The sequence below is a fragment of the Echeneis naucrates genome, chromosome 17 (assembly GCF_900963305.1).
Source record: "Echeneis naucrates chromosome 17, fEcheNa1.1, whole genome shotgun sequence".
NCBI classification, from domain to species: Eukaryota; Metazoa; Chordata; class Actinopteri; order Carangiformes; family Echeneidae; genus Echeneis; species Echeneis naucrates.
In genome coordinates, this window is record NC_042527.1 from 9,930,340 (window position 1) to 9,952,558 (window position 22,219).

Here is a 22,219-nt window from a genome sequence, read left to right on the forward strand (position 1 = left end):
CAGTATGTACATCCACACACGCAGGCATAGCAATCTGTGAATTTTGCACCTGGAACACGTAATATAAATCATAAGTCTACGACATGTCAGTTTTGCTTTTGAGATCAATTCTTTGACCTTAAGCAAAACAAGTCCTCTATTCACTCCCAAGTGAAACAAGTGTACATAAATTTAGGTTAACCCAGAAGAAATTTTAAAATCCTTCATTTTGGAAAATGAATTTGGAAAACGATTGTGAAGTTGGTTTGTTGTGTAATGTGTGTTTGCATTCATTCATATTGCCTCTCAAAATATTTTTAGAAAAAAGGAGCAGTTTTAGCATTTTACAATGAGAATCTCAAATCTGGAGAGTTGTAAGCAGCTATCGGAGATTTAACACAGGCAGTGGCAAAACTTTGAGCTGCAACAATCTGCTGAAACATTATGACCGTCTGCCTAATATTGGGTCGCTCCCCCATTTGCCTCCCAACAGCCCTGACCCTTTGAGGCCTAGACTCCACTAGACCTCTGAAGCTGAGCTGTGGTATCTGGCACCAAGATGTTAGCTGACTTGTTTGTTTCGCACAAAGCACAGATGTTGGATTGGATTGAGATCTGGAGCATTTGGAGGCCAAGTCAACACTCAAACTGGCTTTTGCGCCTGAAATCATTCCTCAACCATTTTTTCAGCGTGGCAAGCATTATTCTGCAGTCGTCTAGACATCATGATTTGTTTCTTGTCAAAATTGCTCATACTTCACAAACTTCATAGCCAAAATGTTCACTCTCTGCCTGATCCCACCCACTGACACATGCCTCCGATCACTGTTATACTAACACCCTGATACCGAGCAGGTGCACATTGATGACATGATGAAGCTCTAGCGATCATTTGACGCCAGGCCTTCATGTTTCACAGCCGACCCACGCCAAATCTTACAGACCTTATGTCCCGTTCAGTGTTATTACTGAAGGGTATAGTGGCATGTGATCCAGCTGAAAAGTCCTAGCAAGGCTCTGAGTCAACATTGCCACCAGTCTGTTTACCAACACTAAAGGTGGCCTGCAACCACCTGACAACGTGCAACACAATCATCTTTATTTCTTTCTGTTCACGCAGCTTCTTGTTAGTGGGCTGAATCATACAAAGAGGTCAGTTTCACAACACATACACAGCATCAGGATACGTTTCTGCCTCGTTCAGTGGACAAAATAGTAGGTTGGTGGAAGATCCGCTGAAGAAACTACCTCAATATTATCAGTTAAAAAGAAAAAAAAAAAAGTCTTGTGTGTGTGACGCAGGGGATGCAGATAATGGCTGGCTCATGAAAAAGGAAATATGCCAGCATGATACTCAGACGTAATACAGACTTCAAACATGGAGCAGTAATGATGGAAAGTCCATCTCCAAGGTACAATGGCTCCCCCTGCTGGTGAATTATTAAACAGCTTCCCAAATGAACAGATGATGCAGTGGAAGCATATAAAATGAAATCTTCACATTTCATTTGTGGTACTTTTTGGGAACTTTACACCAAAAACATTTTAAAACTTTTCTGATAGAGGTGTTAGCAAAGAAACTTCTTGGGATTGATGCATCCTCACACATTTCACACCAAATCAGATAAAAAAAAAAAAAAATGTGTCTGTGACCTTTATTCCTCCTCTTGTCCCTCTGCTGGGATGTGACAGCTGTACAATGAATGATGATGTCAACCCTGCCTCAGTCAACGCCTCTGAATGACACTCAAAGCTTTTTGTTTTTTCCTTCCCCAGCACCTGTGCTCGGCTGTCAGACAGTTTAGAGCATGACTCTGCTGCCATTTCAGCAGAGGAACAACAGGCCTCTGTGACAAAGGTTTACAGACGGTGCCCAGGGGACCCCAAATGTGGAGGCAGGTAGGATGTTTACTGATTTATCAGGGTCAAAGGTTATGCTTCAGCATAGAAGAGGACAGGTGTGCGATAGTAACATTAGGTATCCTTCTTTTTGTGGATTATTTATATATGCAGTGTCTAGCCACCGGTCTCTCCAGTGACATTGCTTTATCTATTTATAGAGCCTAGGACATAAGCTCAATGTCCATTTAGAGATGTCATGTAAAGGCCTCATCTGTAAATGTGAAGGTCAACAAGCTGCTTCCGTTTTAGTCATAAACTAGAGAAGTTGGAAAGAACCATTTCTACTGTACAGAGTAAAGAGTGCCGATAAGGACAATCATCACATTGTGAGCAACGAAATCATCTTGTTTTTGAAAGGTGACAGCATGACAAGCATTTCTAGAAATACCATAAGCTGAACTGGCCTCTGGTTCGTGATGTGTGATATGTACATCTCTAAATGTGTTAAGGGATTTTTGAAACATCGTTACTTTCTCTCTCTCTCTCTCTCTCTCTCTCTCTCTCTCAGGATGGAAGAAAGCTATGAGACATTTGAGGAGGAGTTAAGGCCAACAAGCGCTGATCCTCCTCCACAGAAGGCTGTTCGACAGATCCACAGACCAGGTGGCAACACGTACATAGAGAAATTGTAATGCTTGCATATAAAAGCCACAATCCATTGTGCTTATATTGTACAACTCTATAAATACAGAGCAGAAACTCCGGGAGCCACTGAAATATGACTCCTGGTCTAAAACTACTGTGATAATGCAGCTCAGCTGTGTTGGATGGATGGCTGGTGTTCAGATTATTTCACTGGTCAGTGGGTGTAAGACTCAGTCCATCTTAAAAAAACAAAACAAAAACACCCACTCTTTAAAAGTCAAACTCCTGACCAACTGTACAGTCATTAATGCATCCCAGAAGATGCATTCTCGTGACTCTGGTGACTTTTCATCCACAATTATCATCAGTTCACTCAAATATGGCCAGGACTCGAGGCTTATCTCAGCTTATGTCCATGTGAAGTCCATGTCATGATACTAAACCAAGATAAAGGATATACCCGTTAAACATCAGTATGGCAGCATGCTTACGTTAGTATTTAGTTTACATTAAAAATATGTGGACTAATAAACTCCAGATTGACGGAATGGTTGTTTGGGTGTTTGTTTGTTTATAGTTTATGATCATTAAATCTCCATCTGCTTGTTTCAGAAATGTATGTCACAAGAAAAATCAGAGAGGTTAGTTGGACCAACATTAGCAAATTTTCAGTGTGCATTTCTTTAATATCTGGTCTCCTCAAACCTTCATGTTGTTCTCCTAAAGGAAATGCCTCCGGTTTCACAGCAACAGAGGGCAGAACCAAAGACTTTTCCCAGAGAACCAAGCATCCCCAGAACAAGTGAGGCGTTCTTCACTACCACCTATCTGTCAGCCTTTAGTGGAAACAGTTCAACACTTTGGGAAACATTTACATTCACATCCTATCTGAAACTATTTTAAATCTGTCATTTTAACAGGAAACATAAAGACGCAAATATTGAACTTGACTTTGCCAAATATATTTCCTGTAATTCGTCTGTAACTTTCTCCTACTACTTTTCCCCTCCTATCTCCCCTCAGCCTCCATGCATAAAACCCTGCCCATCCAAAACCCGATGCAGATTGACACACCATGGGAGAATGTCACTCTGAATCGATGTCTGTTTGTGGCTATTACCATCCTGGTGCTCACCTCAGGGTTTCAAAAGCTTCATGGCAAGTAGACCGGCAAGCATAAGCACACGCAAACTACATGCTTGATGTAACTGAGTGGTTTTCCTCAAAAACAGAAGTTTTGCGTGGTCAGGGGGCAGCAGAGGGGGAAGAAGATGGACTAATATTGAGACGGTCGGGGATGTTACGACACAGAGGCCAAACACTGGAGGTGAATTACTGTTGGTTTTAATTGCTTTGTAATATAAATATGTGAACATTTGATTTTATTCGTCTTGCTTGACCCACTTCATGCATTCCCCTGCCTCTAGCCTGAAACTTCTCTGTGGGAAGTCATGCTGTGGTGGCTGCCAGATTTTGATGATGAGGATGATGATGATGGAGAAGAGAAACGAGGGAGAGCAAAGAAAGGAGCAATGGCACGAACATCAAGTGGTCTCAGAAACAAGCCGCTGCCAGACAAAAAACTCATGAAGCAAAGGGACAGGAAATTAACAAAGAGGAACATGAGAGCCACGAAAACCCGGCATGAAGATATCAAAGAGAAGGAGAAGAGAAATAAAAAGAAGGGCCTTGAAGAAGAGGAGGCAGGAGATGGAGATGAAGAAGATGAGGAGACAGTACCTAAGAATAGTAAGAAGTTGGAGGAAAAGAAAGAGAAGAAAAAATCTCAAAAGGGATGAGTTGATTCTTTTTGTGTCTGACTCCAGTTCAATTTCTGATACATCAAAATTCTAATCAAAAGGAGTTTTAAACTGAGTTCAGTCTCAAATTATTCAAAATAATAATCCATGCTTCCAGGTTAATGGAAGCATAGAGAACAAAAACCTTGTGTCACGGCGTTTTGCTGCCTTGCTTGATGATTTTGTGTGAAAGAGCTTTGCTTTCTGACTGATGTCATTTGCATTTTCAAGGGTTTTACAATATTAGTTATTTCAAAAGTTAATGTCATTACCACACTTCTCAGATTTTTGCATTAATAGATCAGACCTCTGTAGCCAGCTGCTTGTCTTTTTTATATTTTCATTTCTTGGGAGGGATTTCTGCAGTTTTATTTTCAAAAAGTAATTGGCAGAGAGGCTGACAGGAAACAGAGAAGGGAATTGATCTGAAGCATAGAGCTGAACCTGGGACTCCACAATTACATGGCTGTGCTCTAACCACTCAGCTACCAGCGCTGCCTTCAGCTACTCATCCGTTGACAGCACCAACTGAGGACTCTCTCTGTCACACAAAGAAGCTTCCTAAGAGGAAACTTGTATTTAATCCGCATTTTGGCCAAAATACCCTTTTTTGTTCCCCATGTGTCATCTGAGAATTTCTTGAGGGAACCCAGTTAAAGGATCGTCTGCATTCATTTATGGCTTTATTCTTGTAATATAAGATAACCTGACGCCCCTAACTCATATATCTTAAAACCTTGCATATAGATAATCAAATTACATCCCACAAATCACAAAGAACACACTCCAATTCAGTTGGGGTTGCAATCAACTCCAGTAAGGTTAAAAATGAAAAATAAAGGAAAAATACATTTCATTGAATAAAATATTTTCTCTCGCACACACATCTACCACTTATCCATTTCTGGGTCACGGGGGATTTAAATATGTGTGTTGCAGGGCTCAGATGGCTGGGCAAGTGGGGAGTAAGTGGTACTGGGAGTCAGGAAAGTAGAGGAAGCCAGAAGAGTTTAGAGTGAGAAGCCAGAACTTAGCTGTTGTTGACTCTTTGTAGATGACAAAAGGAGCACCGCAGCCACACCAAGCACATCCAGAAGAGCTTGAGATCTCCACCTCCTTCAGGAAACCAGCAGTCCCATACAGTTGATCATATTCTCTGACTCTCAGTTTCAACTTGTCTCCTGGTTTGTTTTTATTTCATTTTCCGCAAAACCTTTTTAGAAACAATTTTTTAGTTCCTTAATATCTCCTGCAGCAACTCTCTCCTCACTCTCTTCACAGTGGTCACACACTGATTCCACAGGTGCTCTGAGGCCTTTGTTAATTTTGCTCCTCCCAGCTTAGAGGTGTGCCTTGATTTACTCCCTCCCCCTCTGCCGCCTCAGGTAGAAAAAGGACTATTCTGTACTGTTTTTCCTTCTGCTCTTTTCTGCTACATGCTTACAAATAATTCTGACAAATATTTCAGTAACTATTAGATAGATGGACAGATAATTTATTCTAAGGAAAATTCCAACAAGTTAGTGCACAACTGTTGAAAATGTTTTGCTTAAAAAAAACCTTGTGTAATTTCTTAGTAAAACCAGACTTTCTTTGTCCACAGCATTTAATTACAAAAACAGACTCTTAAAAGATATCAGTCAAAGCATTTATACAAAACAGTTTGGTCACTATTACACAGCTGCAACAGCAACCCTGTCCTGCACATTTACATTAAAAAAAAAATGTATAAAAGTTGACTCAACATCCATTTTAAACCTCATCTGAAGAAATAATAAAGGTGAATATACATGCCTTGTCATAGTGAGCTTACTGTAGACAGGCAGGCAGTATGACCGCAGCCCAGGGAAGAAATAAATCATAATCCAATTACAGATGATCAATTATTAGCTATTGTAAGGCCCTCAGGAGGTGGTGGCCTCATTGGCATGGGAGGCATGGGCATCTGGGGGGCACCAGGGGCACCAGGAGGAAGAGGGGGGACCGACATTCCGCCTGGTGGCGGAGGGGGCAGAGAATCGTTTAGAGAGCGAGGTCCAACTCCACTCATGAGAGGAGGGGGGCGTTTCACACCTGCAGGAGGAGCTGGACCGCTGGACTGAGGAATGGCTTTCTCCATTTTGAAGTGAAACTGCAGAAAGAACTGAGGTGGGGGGGTGGGGTGATGTTAAAACATGTGTTGAGACATGAAATACTTGGTTTGGTTTTGAGAAAGTAAATGTTCATCAAGCTATCAGTACCTGTTTAGTTTCTCTGTTCCAATGGGTCCAAAAACGATTTTCTGCTTTATCAATTTCTCTACTGGGGACCTAATGGGGGGAAAAAAGAAAAAAATTATATCACAATTAGAAGAACGTTTTTGCAAAAGCAGAAAAACAGAAGTGCAGCTTCCACTCACCTTGAAGGCAATAGTTTCATATGGCTCAGCAGCAAGTAGCAGGTACTGCCAACGACGATCAGGGGGCTCAATGCGTTGTTCGTAAGCAGACATGAACCGATGCCGTGGCCCAATTCCTTCAGCAATCTCTGGGTAGTCAATCTGATTGACGAAAAAAGAATCTAGTTTACAGATTTGTCTTTCAGAGTATAATATCGTAATGATTAGAAAAATATGTTTAATCTGAACTGCACACATCCCAGGGGAAAAAAATATCAAATTTGACATATCTACAAGAAAAACCACAGGTGTTTCACCAAATACAAGGGTGACATTTAGTTTCACTTTGACAGGATTAATAGTCCAATAAATCTTTAAAATGTGTTCTGTTAATCACAAGCTGGTAAGTTCTTCAATAGAGGAATCATGCCAATGCTACAGCCTGAAAATACCCAAAACTCAACAAAGTGGACATTGAGATGCCAGGGGGAACAGAGTTAAGTGTGATAAGTCTTTGTGTGGCAAGAATAACCTGTTTTTACTTCATGTCTTCTGCACATACATTTCAAAGAAAAGATGCTTTTAATATTTTTTTTGTTTATGAGTGTTTTCATCATAAGTTTACAGAAAGATTACTTCACTTTCCCACCTAACACACTGACCTGGAAAAGTAAAGACTGCTGTCCGGTTTCAGGGTCTCTCTGTTTAGTTACTGTGAAGAAGAGAGAGAGAGAGAGAGAGACATTGGATAGTGTATTAAATATGAAAAAAACTGCAGTGAAACTAACTGCAAAACACTGAATTATTATGCAGTGATGCATCACAGTGCAGCCAGTTTACCTTTGTATCCAGGTCGACCAATTTTGACAAACTTCTTGACCTCAACTTTGACTTTTGCTGGAGCTGGCTGAGCAGGAGCTTCCTTGGCTTCTTTGGCTGCTCTCCGTGCTCTGAAACAAACAGAGCATATGGTTGTTTGTAACTCTTGATCAACAACAAATTAAAAACAAATATCATCACATTTGATTGTAGGTGAATTCTGTGCCACCATTAACATCCAACATGATAAAGTAATAACAAAATCTGGACTTACAAGTTGGTCTGATGTTTCTTTCCTTGTGTGTGAGCCAAGTAGCTGCCCTGTAATGCAGAGGAGAGCAGCATGTAAATTGACAAGAAATAACTCCAAATTGTGATAATCCAGGATTTTTCACAACATGTGTCCTTACCTCATTGTTGTGAAGTGTCAGACAAAGTTTGCATTCATATGATCCAAGATGATTCTTCATAAAATAGGGATCTTTGTTGATGTCAATGGTTTCCAGCGCCAGCTGACGTAACCGCTCCCGTCGGTCACGGTTGCTTTCAGAGGCGGACGCCACTCCACCACTCCCCGTCTTTCCTCCAGCTCGATGCTGAAAATCCATCTTTGCAAGGCAATGGACTCAAACGAATAGACACACCCAGACCAGAGTGTCCAGTCAAAGCTGGACAACCAATTCTCTAAGAGGATCCTTCCTGATTTTTTTGAGGAAACATAAAATAAACACTGTTAGATGTTCTATTGCATATTAATGAGTTAGAGATTTACTGAGAATTACACCACCGTTTGTTACTCCCTATTATCTGTAGGCTATTTAAATGGCATTTATTTGGCCACATAGCACAATATGATTAGGATGAGTATGTATTTTTAATGTTTGGTGAGCAGACGAAGTGAACAACAGTACGTGTTCTTTAGTCTAAGTTAGAAAACATGGGATCGGTATAACTACCGGGAAGTAAAGAAAACTGATAAATAGTTTAAACAAATTGTTTTGAATTGCGTGAGATAATTATCACAGTGAATAAATTAGCATTTTCACAATAAAACTCAAATTAATTCATTGAATGGATAAAAAAAAAATAGGTTCAAACTGTGCAGCATATTAGCTGCTGCGTTGTGACGAGGCTAAGCTAATGGGGTTAACATCTTAGAATCAATGGATTATTAACAAATTCAAACAATTAAACTACGAGTTGACCATAACTGGCTCCGGTCGTGTGCTAATATTCATGGCTGTTACATCTAAAGTGATGTGTAAACACGAGAAGACTTCAGAAACACAGTTCTTTGTCCAAAACACTCACCGACTCTTCAACGTTCGGATCACGCCAACATAGAACTCTAGTGCGCATGCCCGAGCGGAGTCCTCTTCTTCTTCTGCGGTCTCTGTTTGGCAGGTTTGGATTAATGACCGCCTCTTCCTGGACCGGAGAGGATCCCAGGCTGCCCGGTGGCAGGCTGAGAGTGTGTCCGTCAGTGAGACAGAGACAAAAGGAAAGAAAAAGAGAATCTAGTCTCTCATATTGAAATGACTCATATCATCTGTGTAACTGACAAAAAATCGTGAATTTAGCATGGATTTTTTGTCAACAAATTGTCAGTGTTTGGCAAACTACTTGGAAAGTGTAGTGAGCTAAGCTGCTAGTTACTCTAACATTAAATGAAGCTTCACTACATCAAGGCTATTACCTTCAGAAATGTAGCAAGCTAAGATACAGCGAAATGAAAGCAACTAGCGCAACCACGTCCACGTTTTTACGAAATTGAACCAAGTTCGTGCCAAGTCAGTGTTATCTTACTGATCAATAAAGGTCAGTCAAACAGACAGGCACGCAAAAAAGTTAAATTGTTTATTGAACAATGAGCTGCGCAATTTCTCAACACGACCAAACCACAACAGCAAGAATGTAGACCTGCTTCAGTCACAAAAATGGTCAAAAACGTGTCTGTATATGTATGTACACTGCAAAAACTGAAAATCTTACCAATGATATTTATTTCTAGTCAAACCAAATCTCATTAGACTTAAAATAAGACTCATCACCTAAAAAAGTAACTTGTTTTTAGACAATTTTCCCTTGAAATAAGTAGAAAAAATCTGTTCATGGAGCAGTTTTTTTTCCTTATCACTAGCAGAAAAGGTTCCATGGAAAGATTTTTATACAAATTTCAAGTGAAAATTAGCTTGAAATATTTTTTAAGTGTAAAAAATATTTGTTTTGAAATTAGACATATAAGCAGCACAAACAAACAGGACATTCATATTTTTGACTTAATGTCGGAGTATACTTTTCCTCTCATCTTACTGACAAACACGCAGCTACACACCAGCGTCGTCACGCTAGCGTCATGCGGAAGTGCCTCCGTGTGGTCGGAGTGACAGTTTTATTTCAGTCCGTAACAGAAATCTCCGGCTCGTTTGAGCTTCAGAAATGATTTTGTAAATGTAGGACAGCACCGCGCTACGTGAACAATAAACGAGCTTCACTGCCGAGAAGTTACTTGATTCAGAAAACAGCGACGCTGCCACCAAGCTACTGAGAAATGTAGTTAAACTGCAAACGCTCCTGCCCAACACTTCAAAATTTATTGCTACGATGTTTTTACACCCCCTGGTAGGATTACCACTTATTTTATTTAGTGGTTTTGTTGCAATAACTATAAAAATTAGGCTTCCGATAGTTTAATTATTGTGATGTGTTACGTCTGTCTGAAGCACTGGCATTGTGTGTCTGCGCTTATTCTATTATATTAATAACAGAATAATCAAAGTTTTAGTATACGTAGCATATATACAGTTAGACCCTAATGAAATTAAATCGTCATAAAACAACTCCATGAATAACAAATATAAGCATACGTATTTAAAAGCGTATGTATGTATGTATGCAGGATGTCGAAGGCACCGTAGCCTTAGTTTGTGCCTCCCCGGCTGCCGTATTGTGTGAGAATGAGGCGTGTCACGGTGTACTGAGGAAAGTGTGTGTCCGGTGTGTCACAGGGGGGATAGCTCCGACTTCTGACCGCAGAAATGAGCAAACGTGTTCCGCCACCTTTTCAGGACACCAGATAAGGAAGCAGCGACCTGAACTCTGTGTGTTGAGCCAGCTGAGGCCCCGCTCCGTGTAATGTCCCCGGTGGGAGGACCTCCGTGTGCAGTGTGTGTCTGTCCGTCTTCAGCCGGTGTGTATCTGCGTCAGTGACCGTGATGCGTTTTAACGAGAAGGAGCTGGTCTTCCTGAGCCGCCAGCCCTCAGAGATGGCAGCTGAACTGGGGATGAGAGGACCCAAGAAAGGAGACGGTAACTCGGTGTATTATAGATCCAGATTTCATCACATTAGCTTCCTCTTTATAGCGCCCGTTTTCACGTAACACAAATATGGGCAGCACTTTGTTGGCAGAGTTAGACAATGTGTACATTATTAATCTACCCTCCGCAATCTCATTTCTAACATCCAACAGTTGTAAAGAAGAGGCTGGTGAAACTCGTTGTTAACTTCCTCTTTTACTTCCGGACCGATGAGGAGGAGGTTTGTTGAATCAGTGTGCAAACATCTCACCAAGATGAAACATAAAATGCTGCATCAAAGTAAACTTTATTTATTTGTCAGCCGATTGGAGCGCTGCTGCTGGAGCAGTGTCGTGTGGAGAGGGAAGACAGTCAGAGCTTCTCTGTTGGTGAGTTTCATCCTTATCATCCGTTTAAAAACCTCTCACCTGCTGTCTGTTGTCAAGAGGACTGAGTCTACGTGTGTGTGCTAATACTAATTTAAAGTGTTTTGTTAATCTGTCACTGAGCAGCACCATAGTCTGGTAATGATGGCCTTATATCATAGTTAATGCATTTGCCTTGTTTTATCTGTTTGCAGCATTCCTGGATGAAGCAGAGAGGAAGTATTTGTTTGAGTGTGACTCTGAAGAACAGTGTGGGGAGTGGATAGACTCCATTATCAAGGCCAGGTAGCAGTGACTCCTTTTCTCCATGTTAAAACCACAGGTGTATATGATTGGTCACATGCCACTGATCAGACTTATTGGCGCCAAATATGAAGTAAAATGACCAACATTTACTTGCTATCATTACAAACTGAGTTCTTTCAGTTGTATCGAAGATAAAATAACACAGTATTTTCTGGCAAACTATGCATTATTAAAAAAAAAAAAAAAGAAGAATATAAACCTCTTCAACTGTCCCATGCCTACTTGGCCTTTCCTGTGTAAAATCCTATATTTGCAAGTTATGCCAGTATTCAGCAAATAAAGCGTTATTCTTCATTATATTTGCCTGCACACTTTTCCACTATTAGATGTCAAATTAACTTATGTCATCTCTTGCAGTTATGAGTTCATGAGAAAAAACCTCATATTCTATCGAACTGAAATCCATAGACTCACTGGCAAGGTAAGAGCCTTCATGGCAATATGTTAGAGCACTGACTACCAAGCAATAGTCCTGTCCTGTCATTTGTATACCATTAGGAATGCATACAGTATGAAATATATTGTACACTTATGAGTTTTGTCGAAAATTGTGACACAGCATCTATAAATAAAAAGGAAAATTTACTGTTTGTTTGAAATGAATGCTCTTCACAGGACCCCTTAGAGCAGTATGGTATATCGGATGAAACCCGATTCCAGGTCAGCAATGGATTGCAACTTACACCTCGAGATGCTGCCTCGCTGTAGAGGTGCCATTCCAGTATTCACTCCCCAGTGGTTTGACAGCTATGGCATCAACATTCATGTGCTAGACTTTTAGATTTTACCTACTCTGAATGTATTCACTTTTGCCCTATATTTTTGCATTCAAACTGCAAGCTATCTGAGGTTCATTGTCATTGTCAGATATTCCTGCTCATGCAAGGCTTTTAAAAAATCTCTGTCCATGGGTTATTTTTAGTATAGGGAATTTTACATGCCATATAATTTTCAGATCTTTTATTCTGTGTTTTTACTTGACTGACTTTGTACATTTAGATGTCATGTCATAACTCATGTACTTGCTGTAGAGATGGGGTTTTGACTTTTTTTTTTTTCAGGTCTTTTAGTAATCCAAGGCATGTGAACATTTCATAAATAATAATGATAATCATGTAAGTGCACACTGTTACTGAATAAGCACAGGATGATTAGATATATGATTAGATAGAACTGCCAATATAGAAAACCTTCAGTAGTATCTACTGTCCTCTCTTGTACTGCATGAGACCTTTGATCTGCTTAGTTGAGCCACATTTCCTCCATATTTGAGATCTCAGTATGTATTTATCAGCCAGTGCAATTAGAATATTAAGTTTTAAAAACTATATTGCACATATTACTTTACTGAATGTTGATGTTTTTTTGAAATTAGAATTTCAATAACTTACTTGAACATACTGTACCTTCTCTTTGGCACTTTGAATTTAGCTGCTTTACGTAAGCTATTGGACCATGTTAGGAGACAAGGCTCTTAACATGAGTTCTTAAGTGTCACACCAACTTCTTTGTCAGTGTAATTTGATGGTGAGTTTAAATTTTGCACTCAACCTCATTTCACTGTAAGGCATTTCTATATCCTGCAGATTGGTCAACCCTTAAACAGGATACGCCATTGACTGTGTCTCCAGTTTTAAAACTTTTTGCACATTGAATGTTCAGTCTTTTTTTACTTATTGTGAGGCTGTATTTCACTGGTATCTTTCTCTCTCTCACACACACACACAAACATACTTTTTTTAACCAATAAAGACATTTGAAATATGTTGTAAATCCTTGTGCTGTGTCATCTATCAACCAAGAAAACAGCCATTGTTTATTTTTATGTATGGAATAGGGAAAACAAGGAAGATGCGTAACAGTTGGAGTTAAAAAGTCAGCAGACACTAGCTTCGTTTCATTTGTTATGTGATGGAATGTACGCTGTAGTTAAAATATGTAAAACTTCTTAAAGTCTATTTTGTATGCTGGAATGTGATACAGGATTAAAAGGGGAGATGGACTGGCATTGGTTTTGTTTTTTTTGTTTGTTTTGTTTTTTTTTTTTTACTTTTTTTAAAATAGCTATTCAGGAAAAACGAGAAAAAATGATTTAACAATTTGTGTTGAAAATTTAGCACACAGGCGTATTTTGTTATCTGATAAAATTTCATCCCAATAAAGTGTCTTTAGGAGCCAGCTACGTCCGTCCCCTTTTTTGTGGCAGTGGAGAGGGGGTGTAAGGAAAAGTAACCTAGAGTTATTATAAATGCAAATAATTATTTTGGAAATTAACTACCAAGTACTGAAATTTGATTCGCTTTTTTAGCGTAATCAACAATTTGACTACTTTTCGAGAGTAACTTGCGCAACACACACACACACACACACTTACATATTTAGTTTAACTGGTTGTTAGTTTAACATGATGCATGACCTCGTCCTTTACTCCAACCTGAGGAATACAAACTGAATATCTCAGACCAGCCCTGCAGTGAAGCAACAATTTGGTCCGCAGAAAAATACTGTCAGCTGGGACTTCACACGGATAGTCAACACACACAGAAGCATGTCTATCTTTGTGCGTGTCGTCACTGTTGGGACTATATGTCATGGTCCACAACTAGGTAGCAATCGCAACTGTACAAGACACAGAAAAACACACTGTCTCCAAACTCTGACTTTATGCAAAGCAGAGAAAGGTGCGTTTGCGGAACTGAATGCGTATGTGTGTGTGTGACACGTTTCCTTAGCAACTCAAATTGTGATTCAAAAACAGCGACGTCACATCCTTCCCGTGGTGCCTAGCGAACCCAAATTGAACGATCGGCAAAAGAAAACATTTATCTCTTACATGCTCTGTTTTCGGGAGAAAAGGGGCACAAAACAAAACATTCAACCGGAGCGACCTCCGCGAAGAAAACCAACTTAACGGTGCGTGGCTGGAAGAGGTTATCCGAGCACGGTGTGATTTATAATGCTGTAGATTGAGAACAAACAATGTTGCTAATACATTAGCCGGACAGCTAGCTTACGTTAGGTCAGCTGAGCTAGCTTAGCATTAGCATGCATCAGTGTGTTGAATGATTGAATAACTTCAGTCATTTATAATGATGTACATTGCAGAGGATGGTTGGGTTTACTGTCAGCAATCACTAGTAATTACATTAATCGGCTTTTCTTGGGATTATTTTCGGCGTTTCCCGGGGGTGACCATAAAGTTTTCGTCAGTCTTTTCCTTATCATCCAATGTCATGTGATGGTCGTCGGCTGAATGAAAATTTTACTCAATAATCTGTCGTCTTCTAAATTAATATGATAATAAATTTCCCATTATGAGATTTCTAGGCTTGTCACTGTGCCCTCAGTGGACAGTTTAGGTAACAGTGATCACTGATCGCTGTCATAGCAGAAATACAGAGGGCAGAATAGCGGAAATAACAAGTGAATCAGTCCGTCAGAAAGCTAACAACAAAAAACCTTTGCGATCTTGTCATTGTTTAAGTAACCGATCAAGCAAAGCATCTAACATGTCGAGACTTAAATGTGAACATTTGCTTTATTTTCCCACTGTTGAAAACAAGATGTCAGAAGTTGTTACTTTTGCTTCACTAACATTTGAATGGATTGATCTAAACCAGCAGGAAAAAAAACCAAACATTTTTTTAGAGATTTATTCATTAAGACTAATAATTACTTTCAGTTATGCACAGCAACTTTATTATTCTGCTGAAGACAGCTAGACAAGATTACTAGACATTACCTACAAGTTCTTATTATTTCTCTGTCTGATTTCTGACATCCACCATGTCCAGGCAAGACGCTGTTTTATGTTTATCATGTTTTCCAGGCATCATGGATCAGGACTATGAGTGCAGGCTGCTCAGGCAGATCAACATCCAAAATGAAAACGCAAGCCCCATAGTAAGTCCATAACAACACACTAATACATTTTGCCTTTCATGTTTCAGTCATTGTACACCAACAAGCTGTATATCCTGTTAATCATTAGTTCTTCAAAACAATACTATGAATTAGAAAAGGTCTTAACTTTTATGTTTAAGATATCAACTTGACTGTAACATAATGACACCCAACCCACCAAAGATGATGTTCACTATTAGTGGATTTAAGATGGAATAAGAGCATGTTGCGCTCCATGTGTTGGAAGGATAAATACGCTGATAGGCCAGTCTCTAGCAATTGACTGGGTTGTTCATGTTGAGAGAAAACAAGAATGTTCTAACCAAATAAATGTATTTTGTGAATGTGGCCTACTGTTTATAACACCTTGAACAAATGCACCATCTGCCACCAAAATGAGCTTTTTTTCGTCAAGTTCTAAAATCACAGCCCAAGGCTTGTTTGTGTTTGGTCTGTAGTCAGAAAATGTTTGTCCTCTCCTCCCTTGTTCAGAAAGCTGTAGGAGCAGTGCGAACTCTTACACCAACCAGCTCCCCCCTGTCCTCCCCCAGCAAGCATGGTGATCGCTTCATTCCCTCCCGGGCTGGAGCCAACTGGAATGTCAACTTCCACCGAATCAATGTGAGTCTGCCACAATGCAAACACTTTACTTTCTTTCTTACAAAAAAAGATGTCTTAGGATTCACGCGTTGATTATTGATGCCAATAAAACATTATGATTTGTCATTTTCCTTCAGTTCATCCATGGTTGTTTTTATTCATTTAGTTCACAGATTTGGTTCGAGAATCATAATTTATTTGTTTCATTTTGTGGTACAGGAAATTGAAAAGTCGCACAATCAAAATAGGAAAACCAAAGATGGCACAACAGACAGCAACAAAGGTAATAAAAACACCTTCATATCAAAAGTGTAGATATATATGAAACTGACATGTATCCTTGTACTGCAGACACTCTAAATTATTGATTTTGAGTTTGGCTTGAGTGGCGATACACATGTGGAACACATGTACAGAGTGGGTGTTTCTGTATTTAGTCTTGGCACTGAGCTGGTGAGGAAAGTATAGTATTTTTAAAATCACCTGTATTATGACTGTTAGTAATGTATGTAATGTAAGCACTCTCAGCCCAAAAACACACATCTCCTTCTCCGTTGATGCTGGACATTTCAGCGTGAGTTTTATCCCCTTTTCAGCTCATATTCCCAGAAATCAAACTTGATAATGTGACCTCTCGTTTACTAAGCCTGGTTGGGCTCATGGAAACTGTAGATAAGGACTAAACAAAGCTTAAGAGAAAAAATCTCCCAGATCTTTAGAGATGTGAGGCAAGAGCTAAGAAACTGCAAAGGGAGCACAGTGTTTGAACTTAATCATGTAATAATCAACAGCCAGGTTTGATTTCCCTTCTGTCTCCTCCTCTGTCCTCAGCCGATGGTCTGGCTTACTCGGCTCTGCTGAAGAATGAGCTGCTAGGAGCAGGTATTGAGAAAGTCCAGGACCCACAGTCAGAAGACCGCCGTCTGCAACCATCCACTCCTGCCAAGAGGAGCCTTTTTAGTGTAAAAACATTGAGATATCTTTAACTTTTACTAATCTGCAAGTATTTTTATTTTATTTTTTTATTTATTTATTTATTTTTCAATCACTAATCGTGTGTTTTTTGTTTTCTAGTATTCAGTGAGTACTAAGAGAGCTCTTCCAGAAGAGGATGGAAACACAGTATCTCCATATTCTCTATCACCTGTCAGTAGCAACAGGTAATTCATTTCCCCAGCTATTTTGGCTCTTTAATTGAGTAGGAAAAGAGAAAAGCATTCTTCACCATCTTATGTTGTGCATTACAGCCAGAAACTGCTGCGGTCTCCAAGAAAACCTACACGCAAAATATCCAAAATTCCTTTCAAAGTTCTGGATGCTCCAGAACTACAGGATGACTTCTACCTCAACCTAGTGGACTGGTCTTCTCTGAATGTGCTCAGTGTGGGACTGGGTACTTGCGTCTACCTGTGGAGTGCCTGCACTAGCCAGGTTCGTGTGCTGTGTTTGCCCAGAGCAAAGGTCTTCACTCTGGTTAGAGAAAATCAACAAGTGCAAACTTTTCTTTTAATCTTTAAAATTATTTTTCTGATCACACTGGATTTATCCATTTAAGGGTTTCACGGCTTTGTATGTTAGAAATAGTAATCAAGAGTCTTAGTATGGCTTTAATCTCTGTCTGTCTGGCTTGCTCTCTCTATTCAGGTGACACGTCTATGTGATCTTTCTGTAGAAGGAGATTCTGTAACATCAGTAGGCTGGTCAGAGAGGGTGAGTTTTTACGTTATCGTCTTCACAAACTGCTCTCAGATTACATTGACCATAATGAATATGGTCAAACCCTCACACCAAAGCACAACAGTTTGAGCCATTGTTGATCTGAGTTGTCACTTCATGTTGACTGAAGATGGTTTAAGCTTTTGTGTGTTGGCTTTTGTGTGTTGTGGCTGGCAGATTGTTAAAAAAATTTGAACAATCTGTAAAAAAAAAAAAATAATAAAATAAAAAAAAATCCTTTTGTGAAATCATCACTATAAATACATCAGTGTGATATTCAAGTGTGTTGTCTATTTTTAGGGTAACCTGGTGGCAGTAGGGACTCATAAAGGCTATGTACAGATCTGGGATGCAGCAGCAGGAAAGAAGCTGTCTGTACTAGAAGGGCACACAGCCAGAGTGGGTGAGTTGAGGGAGGCTGTGAAGACAGAAGCGGAGACAGTTGCTCAACCATCACTACGTTCATGGATTTTCTCAGTTGTATCACAACATTTCTCATGGATGGGCCATGAATCATCCTCCCTTGCATCTTTGTTTTTGTTTCTGCTGCCAGGTGCATTGGCGTGGAATGCAGACCAGCTGTCATCTGGGAGCCGTGATCGGGTGATCCTGCAGCGGGACATTAGAGCCCCGCCTCTGCAGTCTGAACGCCGTCTCCAAGGCCACAGACAGGAAGTTTGTGGGCTCAAGTGGAGCACAGACCACCAGCTGTTGGCCTCTGGTGGAAATGATAACAAAGTATGTGCACTTTTACTTTTGTCAGCTATGCATTTGTACTGTAACCACATTTTAATAAATCACCGCAGACATATTCCTTTTTATCTCTTCACCTTGTTGTGTCAAACTACTGTTTGCAGCTGCTTGTGTGGAACCACTCAAGTGTCCTTCCAGTGCAGCAGTACACAGAGCACTTGGCTGCAGTGAAGGCCATAGCCTGGTCTCCCCACCAGCACGGCCTGCTGGCCTCTGGAGGTGGCACTGCTGACCGCTGTATCCGCTTCTGGAACACTCTGACAGGCCAGCCGCTGCAGTGCACCGACACTGGCTCTCAAGTCTGCAACCTGGCCTGGTCCAAGCACACAAACGAATTGGTGAGCCTCCTCAACACTTTGATCTGGACAGTGCTGCCAAAATAATGCAGGTTGTTTTATGATAAAAGAAAAAAGTTAAATTGCATCTTAAATTGAGTTTTTTTGCTGCACTGTACACCCTGCAGGTACCATATTGTACATCAACTTTCCATTTTATGAAATTGGATGGATGGATGTTAACAGCTTTGGAGTTCTGAGTTGTTGTTCATTTCTCACTATTGTGTCACTTATTATTATTCTGCTGTTTGCATTAATCTTGCTTCAATTCCCTAAGCTAAGCCATATATGATTTTTTTTTTCCCCTACAGGTCAGCACACATGGTTATTCCCAGAATCAGATTCTGGTGTGGAAGTATCCTTCTCTAACTCAAGTGGCCAAACTAACAGGACATTCCTACAGAGTTCTATACCTGGTCAGTACACTTTATACATTGTGTTGTGTTAAGTCTGTCTGCTGGATGTTGTTCCATCATTAGACCAGTTAAAACTAAATTGTAAATTGTAATTGTAACTAAAATGTTGGGAAGTGTGTTAGTTCATCAGAAAAGAAAAAACTGAAATATAGCATTTAAGCAGTTACTATGCCACTATACCATTATTATGCCAGTTCAGAGTCCACCTGGGGTTACTTCAGTTGATTGGACGGGATTACTAATGGCACACTTTTGTCTTCAGGTCTTACAGCTGACAGTGCCCAGGCCATATGCCATACTCAAGCCAAGCCATTTATGAATGTTTTTAATTATTTAGCATCTATGAACACATACAAGAATTCTACATTGATTAGTGTTCAAATACTGTGTACTTAGTGTGTAATGATGAGGTGTGTGCAGGCTATGTCGCCAGATGGAGAGGCCATTGTGACAGGAGCTGGAGATGAAACACTTCGTTTCTGGAATGTTTTTAGCAAAATGAGATCAACAAAGGTATTGATTCTATTTTAATGTTTGTGTCTTGGTCTTTGCTTTTGTTTTATATAAATTCTCTCGATTTGATTTCAAGAACTGTATTCCAGTTTTATTATCTGCCTGTAATCCTTTTTTCCAGTGGCCTTTGTCTGACCTTCTTTTGTGTCGTCCTCTCTTTCAGGAGTCTGTGTCAGTACTGAACCTCTTCACCAGGATCCGATAGTAAATAAAACCCTGTGGTATGAGGGAATAAAAGAAGGAAGTAATTTTATTTTTGCATGTGTCAAGCTGTAAATGGGAACCTTCTTAGAATATTCACCTCAGTGGTCTACAGAGGGCCCCACTTGTTTGCCCTTTGTTGATTTAGCCAAATTGTAGCTGGAGGTGGGAGGAGCAGTAGTGATGCACAGCCTGAGTGTTTAGGGCAGAGGACACACTTACAGTACACACAGTATTCCACCTCCTCCTGAATAATGATGGAGTCACTGCCTCCTCCAACAGACCAGAGTTCTTTGAGAGGGATCTGGGGTGTTATTTTCCCTTTTGTGATTATGTTTTGTTTACAGACTGATGTTGTGCATACCTGCCAAATAATGAGTTTGCCCTTTGATTGTCTATTTATTTTATTTTTAATTTCTCTTTTTTTATACCTATTTTTAACACATTCTTACTAGTGTGTTTGTTTTGAAGGGTGGTAGATAACGCAATATGTGTGTAACTGCAGTTTTTGCTCTGATCTGTGGATGTATGTTTGGCTTTTTCAGGTTTGCATAAAAAAATCCAAGATAATCTTTTTGTATTTTACATACATGGTGATAACAGATGGTATAATCCTGGGCCAGTCTAAGAATTGCTAATGATTAACAAGGTTTGGACAAATGGGCCTGATCTCCTTTTTTATATACTGATATTAAACAGTAATGGCAAATATTGTTTCATCATATCTCTAGAAATGTCGAAACATCTTAGAAGAAAGTAACGTTTTGGTAACACTGAATGTTATATTACCTTCTTAATACTCATGAAAACTTGTATTGAAATGAGACTTCTTGTGAAGCTTTTCATTGAATTCCTTACTTTCATAGATGGCAAATCACACAAGCAGAAATGAAAAGAAAAACACTCATTATCTGTATGGTTTGTAAAATAGTGTAAACATTTGGGAATAAACCACACATGCTCTTCTGCGCTGAGCTTTTGCTTTGTGCTGCATCTGCTAAGATTTTCAAGCTTGGGGCGTCTCATCTTTTGCTACTTCAAACCATTTCTGTTTTGAGCAGTCATGCTATTGTATTATTTTTTTAAACCTTGGAAAAAGATTTCATATCTTCAACCATATAGCCCAGTTTTGAACTTCTTCTCCCCTGTTTGTATGTTTGAGTTAGCTAGTAAACCACATTTAAATGAATGCTATTTATTTGTGTTGTGAGCAGTTCTTTTTACAGCGGTGGCATGTTTGTTTACTAATGTTATCGAAGGGAAGTTGATGGGCAGTTTCACTATAATTTTATTTTAATGCCACTTCAAAGTCAAGACAATGCTGCCAACTTGAATTACAGAAAGAATGTTAAAAAGAAAAATATTTCTGTACTGAGAGAAAATCAGCAATTAAATGACCATATCTTCTACATTTTGTCTTGTCATTATGTCCAATCACTAAGCGTCCTTTGCTGCGAACCAAGAAAAGACCTCTCCATCTCCCTATCTCCCTATCCATTTCAAACAAAGACAAAAATCTTGAGCAGTAGCAGTGTAGCAGTGTAGGAGATTTCAAAATAAAGAGGTCAAAAGTGAATAAAACACTCAAGAATTCATGTAATGATTAAGATACAACTTGCTCCCAAAGGTATAATAGCAAAAAAAATTAAATAATTTTTTCAGAAGTCAGATATTCAAGCTTCCCATCTCTCTACTCACGGTAGTCATGGAAATATTAAAGGAAATAACTGGTTAGTATGTTTTTTTAGGAATTTGGCCCCTATGAGCTGTCATGACAGCTTTATTCTTTGTCTGAGGCTTTACTAAAGGGATGAAACCGTTATTACATTAAATGCTGCTTTTTCTGGTGTTCTGATTATTATTTCAGGTACGCCAGTCCATCTCCAATTAGTAATAATTTGGGTTGAGTCATTGTGATTGTAGATGCTACAGCATTCGATTCCCATGGTTTACATGTTGTAGAGAGTTTTCATTCCCCCTATGTCACCTGTCTGATTTTCAAGAAATGTTCTTGGTTGTGTTGTTCAAATGTAAAGTGAACACCAGAGGGAGCCCTCCTTTGAGCAGTAGGCCTTCAGTCATTCAGTGCTCCAGTGCTGCTACCACACCCATACAATCACCCTTAACCATGTCACCTTAAAGGTGACAATCAGACCGAAGTCACCAGATGAAAATCCCAGCAGTAATGTTGTCTACCTGTAACAGAAAGCATTGTTGATTATTTCAACAGACAGCTAACATCCCCATTACTTATTGCTCTGCTGAATCCTCCTTAGGTCCAGAGGGAGCGTTTAACAGCCTCAAAACACCCCGTGGCTTCACCTTGTTCCCT

At 39.7% G+C, this 22,219-nt stretch overlaps 4 protein-coding genes across 7 annotated transcripts; 3 read left to right on the plus strand and 1 right to left on the minus strand.

Annotated features, from left to right (window-relative positions):
- The first annotated feature begins 1,763 nt into the window (after nucleotides 1-1,763).
- LOC115057824 (junctional sarcoplasmic reticulum protein 1) lies at nucleotides 1,764-6,240 on the plus strand. Its single transcript, XM_029525043.1, has 8 exons — nucleotides 1,764-1,878; nucleotides 2,390-2,484; nucleotides 3,079-3,107; nucleotides 3,193-3,268; nucleotides 3,490-3,624; nucleotides 3,699-3,793; nucleotides 3,894-4,215; nucleotides 5,320-6,240. Exons 2-8 carry the CDS (start codon nucleotides 2,391-2,393, stop codon nucleotides 5,367-5,369), a joined length of 801 nt encoding a protein of 266 aa, XP_029380903.1. The 5' UTR covers nucleotides 1,764-1,878; nucleotide 2,390; the 3' UTR covers nucleotides 5,370-6,240.
- sf3a2 (splicing factor 3a, subunit 2) lies at nucleotides 5,902-8,832 on the minus strand. Its single transcript, XM_029525042.1, has 8 exons — nucleotides 8,773-8,832; nucleotides 7,872-8,160; nucleotides 7,736-7,782; nucleotides 7,483-7,592; nucleotides 7,305-7,354; nucleotides 6,664-6,804; nucleotides 6,506-6,574; nucleotides 5,902-6,408 (listed from the first exon to the last, which is right to left on the minus strand). The coding sequence occupies exons 2-8, from the start codon at nucleotides 8,067-8,069 to the stop codon at nucleotides 6,145-6,147; spliced, it is 879 nt and encodes a 292-aa protein (XP_029380902.1). The 5' UTR covers nucleotides 8,070-8,160; nucleotides 8,773-8,832; the 3' UTR covers nucleotides 5,902-6,144.
- Nucleotides 8,833-9,833: 1,001 nt separating this feature from the next.
- plekhj1 (pleckstrin homology domain containing, family J member 1) lies at nucleotides 9,834-13,449 on the plus strand. 3 transcript variants are annotated; one of them, XM_029525117.1, is made up of 7 exons: nucleotides 9,834-10,083; nucleotides 10,470-10,770; nucleotides 10,932-10,999; nucleotides 11,081-11,147; nucleotides 11,339-11,429; nucleotides 11,808-11,871; nucleotides 12,066-13,449. In XM_029525117.1, exons 2-7 carry the CDS (start codon nucleotides 10,677-10,679, stop codon nucleotides 12,156-12,158), a joined length of 477 nt encoding a protein of 158 aa, XP_029380977.1. In that variant the 5' UTR covers nucleotides 9,834-10,083; nucleotides 10,470-10,676; the 3' UTR covers nucleotides 12,159-13,449. The 3 variants fall into 3 exon arrangements, with proteins under 3 accessions (XP_029380977.1, XP_029380978.1, XP_029380976.1); XM_029525118.1 differs by having other exon boundaries at nucleotides 10,530-10,770; XM_029525116.1 differs by lacking the exon at nucleotides 9,834-10,083 and having other exon boundaries at nucleotides 10,122-10,770.
- A 776-nt stretch (nucleotides 13,450-14,225) lies between these two features.
- On the plus strand, nucleotides 14,226-21,290 carry LOC115057360 (fizzy-related protein homolog). Of its 2 annotated transcripts, none has more exons than XM_029524433.1 (14): nucleotides 14,226-14,363; nucleotides 15,280-15,353; nucleotides 15,846-15,974; nucleotides 16,173-16,236; nucleotides 16,785-16,915; nucleotides 17,028-17,113; nucleotides 17,201-17,384; nucleotides 17,598-17,663; nucleotides 17,970-18,072; nucleotides 18,223-18,407; nucleotides 18,527-18,760; nucleotides 19,069-19,173; nucleotides 19,594-19,686; nucleotides 19,850-21,290. In XM_029524433.1, the coding sequence occupies exons 2-14, from the start codon at nucleotides 15,285-15,287 to the stop codon at nucleotides 19,889-19,891; spliced, it is 1,491 nt and encodes a 496-aa protein (XP_029380293.1). In that variant the 5' UTR covers nucleotides 14,226-14,363; nucleotides 15,280-15,284; the 3' UTR covers nucleotides 19,892-21,290. The 2 variants fall into 2 exon arrangements, with proteins under 2 accessions (XP_029380293.1, XP_029380294.1); XM_029524434.1 differs by having other exon boundaries at nucleotides 14,241-14,394.
- Nucleotides 21,291-22,219: the final 929 nt, after the last annotated feature.

Excerpts from the sequence above, each read along its gene's own strand:
- LOC115057824 (XM_029525043.1), top strand. The coding sequence starts at position 2,391 with ATGGAAGAAAGCTATGAGACATTTGAGGAGGAGTTAAGGCCAACAAGC. Across the intron at positions 3,625-3,698 it reads AGGGTTTCAAAAGCTTCATG|AAGTTTTGCGTGGTCAGGGG; the intron begins GCAAGTAGACCG and ends CCTCAAAAACAG. Across the intron at positions 3,794-3,893 it reads ACAGAGGCCAAACACTGGAG|CCTGAAACTTCTCTGTGGGA; the intron begins GTGAATTACTGT and ends CCCTGCCTCTAG.
- sf3a2 (XM_029525042.1), bottom strand. The coding sequence starts at position 8,069 with ATGGATTTTCAGCATCGAGCTGGAGGAAAGACGGGGAGTGGTGGAGTG. Across the intron at positions 6,805-7,304 it reads AGCAGTCTTTACTTTTCCAG|ATTGACTACCCAGAGATTGC; the intron begins GTCAGTGTGTTA and ends TTCGTCAATCAG. Across the intron at positions 6,575-6,663 it reads ATGAAACTATTGCCTTCAAG|GTCCCCAGTAGAGAAATTGA; the intron begins GTGAGTGGAAGC and ends TCCCCCCATTAG.
- plekhj1 (XM_029525117.1), top strand. The coding sequence starts at position 10,677 with ATGCGTTTTAACGAGAAGGAGCTGGTCTTCCTGAGCCGCCAGCCCTCA. Across the intron at positions 11,148-11,338 it reads CAGTCAGAGCTTCTCTGTTG|CATTCCTGGATGAAGCAGAG; the intron begins GTGAGTTTCATC and ends ATCTGTTTGCAG. Across the intron at positions 11,430-11,807 it reads GACTCCATTATCAAGGCCAG|TTATGAGTTCATGAGAAAAA; the intron begins GTAGCAGTGACT and ends CATCTCTTGCAG.
- LOC115057360 (XM_029524433.1), top strand. The coding sequence starts at position 15,285 with ATGGATCAGGACTATGAGTGCAGGCTGCTCAGGCAGATCAACATCCAA. Across the intron at positions 16,237-16,784 it reads CACAACAGACAGCAACAAAG|CCGATGGTCTGGCTTACTCG; the intron begins GTAATAAAAACA and ends CTCTGTCCTCAG. Across the intron at positions 18,073-18,222 it reads AGGGCACACAGCCAGAGTGG|GTGCATTGGCGTGGAATGCA; the intron begins GTGAGTTGAGGG and ends TTCTGCTGCCAG.